The 3,582-nt window shown below is 35.5% G+C and overlaps 2 protein-coding genes across 2 annotated transcripts in view; both read left to right on the top strand.

Moving 5' to 3' along the window:
- The window catches only part of LOC106873848 (uncharacterized), a 29,731-nt gene that overhangs the window by 7,485 nt on the left and 18,664 nt on the right, over positions 1–3,582 (top strand). The gene's annotated exons all lie outside the window — the stretch shown is intronic.
- The window catches only part of LOC106877980 (adhesion G-protein coupled receptor G6), a 6,498-nt gene continuing 5,472 nt past the window's right edge, over positions 2,557–3,582 (top strand). The window contains exon 1 of the mRNA XM_014927055.2: positions 2,557–2,766. Coding sequence (XP_014782541.1) covers positions 2,596–2,766 — 171 coding nt within the window. The 5' untranslated portion in view covers positions 2,557–2,595. The remainder of the gene's footprint in view (positions 2,767–3,582) is intronic.

The raw sequence follows: 3,582 nt of genomic DNA, 5'->3' as shown, positions 1-3,582 counted from the left end.
CTACTACTACTACTACTACTACTACTACTACTACTACTACTACTACTACTACTAATTTGATTAAAATACAATTACTTAATCACTTACCTTTACAAATATCCCTGTATTTTTATTATATAAATTACACTAAAGTCTTCTCTCATGTATATCTCATATCTTCGTTTTGTATCTTTTTCAGTGTTTTGTAATGAAGACACATCAACTTACAATGGTACATTCAATTGGCCAATGACAAAAGTAGGAACTAATGCGACGATTCGATGCCATGCAAACATAGCAACAAGACACTGGTTCGTTTGTATTGGTTTCTCTCTTCACAAATTTTGAAGTTTTCACTTTAATCTCTTTGTGAGAGAATGTTACACAGTATACTAAATAAAACGCCTACAAAGATTAAGATTATAGAATTAATGTCCGTCAGTTCAAATCATTTAACACTGGTGTCTTCCATTTTATATAGAATGTGACATAATTTTTACCTTGGTCTAACTACATCAACTAGATTATAAGAACAATTTACAACCAGATCAACGTAATTCTTGCATTCCAGTGTGATTGATGAAATAAAACGATGAGACATATTTGATAAAAATTTTTCAGTTCTTCCAGAACGGTAGCATACAAGAAATGACAACAAGTCAATATATGACATTACGAAAGTGTTCGCCATTTACCGGTATCTGGCTAAAGCCAAACATGTCTCAGTGTTTCAATACCGAGTGGATAACTCGACAACTAAAGAACATCACAAGTGAAGACATTGATAAGGGTGAGTAAAAGACGGTTTCGAAATACTCTTATAGTAGATTTATTAATAGTTTCAGGAGCAAGATGAATGTGTATGTCTTTGTATGAGTGTTCATTACGATCAACTGTATGTGTGTATGTGTATATGTTTACGATTAAAGTTATCTACCAAGTAGTAATACGTCGTAATTTTCCTTTTGAGCTCTCAGATCATGTGTTCATGTTCTCCAATGGTGGATCAATTAGAATCCGTTACGGAAAGGTTATGACAGAAGTTAATACTTAGATTTGAATTTATTAGTATATCGTTAACATTTTTAATGACTTTTTGTAGAATGGCCACGGAAATGAAGAAGTAGAAAACAATAGAGATAATCACTTTTTAAAGTTATCTCTACAGGTTTTTTTTTATAGAAAGTTGAACCAGTAATGATTTATTACGACATTTCGTATACGAAAAATCTAATTTCAGTTTCAGTAGAAATAACTTTAGAATGTTATTTAATAGCACTGCTAACACGATAGAACTCACCATTGACTTATAAAGTTCTTCATGTTCTTGGTTGCATATTATGGTTGCGTAACGAATTACGACGTCCCAACCAGAAATTGATAGAGATAATGTCGGTTCAAATCTTTGTAAATACATTACGTTATGTTGATGGTTGTAAAATATGTAAATGTTCAATGATGCAGTCTACATAGTTGCGTACCATAGAATATGAGCAATTTATCCCTTTCATCTTTTGCTGTAACACCATAAAATTTAAAATATTTCCATGAGCCTGAAATGCTGAGATTTTTTCATATGGCCTTGAGGAAGACTGAACAATATTAAGTATTAGAACTACGACCCGTTTTTTATTTTGTCATTGAAAGAATAATTTCGTCCAGAGTAACTACTCTTTATGAAGGCTGATGTATTACAGCTCATTGGATATCAATGACTCCCACATTCAAGTATGTCATACTCGAACTATAAACGATTCCATTTAATACTACAAAGTAGGAGACAGTAAGGATGTATAACAATAAGTATACAACTGATGAACTGAACATATTTAGCAATTTCTGCACTACATTAAGTTGGAGTTGTTAATCAACTCCAATGATTCATTAATTGTTCTGTTGTGTTTAATTAGCATCTAATATTTCGTCTCAAAGCGGATGTAAATTACCTTAAATTTTATTTCAAATATTCCATTGTAGGGAATGTTGAGGAGTTTTCAGCAAAGCTCCTGAATATTTCACAGCAATCAGCGTATTTCAGAGAAGAAGATATTGACTTGGCTGTAGACACACTTGAGAAAATGGTGCCATTGACATCAAATGTGTCCGTCAATATAACACTGAACAATGTTCTTCCTAGTATCAACAATATGATAAACATAACGGAGGAGATTTTGACTGTGGCAGAACAGTCTGACAGAAGTGTCAACAAGTAAAATTAAGATCACATTTGTTGTTAGTGCAGTAGCAGCAGTAGCAGTAGCAACTGCAGCGGTGGCGGCAGCGGCAGCAGCAGTGGTGGGTGCAGCGGTGGCGGCAGTAGCAGCTGTGGTAGTAGTAGGAGTAATATTGTAGTAGTAGTACTCGTTATTCTTGCTGTTGTTGTTGTTGTTGGTGGTGGTGGTGATGGTGTTGGTAGTGGTGGTTATTGTTGCGGTGGCGGTGGTGATGTTGTGGAATCAGTATTAGCAATAACAGTAACAACGACAGAAGCAACATTAACAATAGTCATGTGAAAAAAATTTTTAATCAATATAATTAGTGTAATTACACCTGTAGCTAATTAGGTAATGAAAACATGCTCTCAATTGAAACTTGATTTCTTCATCTTTCCGCAGAATGCTGGACGTTATAGAAACAATCGCAGAAAATGTTCCACTGGAAGAGCAGCAAGTCACAGCTCCATATTCTAATCTTGCTATTGGTGCTGCCAAAGTGGAGCGGGACACTTTAAATGGTCTGGTCTATGCTGTTTCATTTGGAATCAATGAAACGGAACCAAGGAGTGAGGTACAATACTTTCTCTTGACTACTCTCTTATTAACTGTTTCTTTTAAACAGCCAAGTTAATAAAATATATTAGGATGAAATATAATGTTTTTATAGTCACATAAAGTAGTTATGTTACAAAGCTCGATAGAGATTGCAATTGAAATACAAAATATAATAATATACGCAGCACACAAATTATATAACTTTGCAATAACGCTACCATAGTAATCTTTCCTACTACAAGGACACTGTCTGAATTTTGTTGAGTGGGTAGTGTCAATTACATTTGACCCCAGGACTTCAGTGATACATTTCCCTGAGCCAGAAAGAATGAAAGGCAAAGTTGACATCGGTGAAATTTGATCATGGAAGGTAAAGATTGAAGATTGTCATCTCACCGTCTTAAATTGACACAGGGAAACTACATGAACAAATATAAACCACAAATAAATATGTAACCATCCAGTCAATAATAGTTTACATACATCTTTATCACTATTTTACTGTGAAGTTTTGGGTCTTGAACTGTTCCTAAAAGCGGAAACGTATCTATATAAACGTAGAGGCGCAATGGCCCAGTGGTTAGGGCAGCGGACTCGCGATCATAGGATCGCGGTTTCGATTCCCAGACCGGGCGTTGTGAGTGTTTATTGAGTGAAAACACCTAAAAGCTCCACGAGGCTCCGGTAGGGGATGGTGGCGAACCCTGCTGTACTCTTCCACCACAACTTTCTCTCACTCTTTCTTCCTGTTTCTGTTGTGCCTGTAATTCAAAGGGTCAGCCTTGTCACACTCTGTGTCACGCTGAATATCCCCGAGAACTACGTTAAGGGT

This window comes from Octopus bimaculoides, chromosome 29 (assembly GCF_001194135.2).
Source record: "Octopus bimaculoides isolate UCB-OBI-ISO-001 chromosome 29, ASM119413v2, whole genome shotgun sequence".
Lineage (NCBI taxonomy): Eukaryota > Metazoa > Mollusca > Cephalopoda > Octopoda > Octopodidae > Octopus > Octopus bimaculoides.
This window is presented reverse-complemented; position numbering and strand designations above follow the sequence as displayed.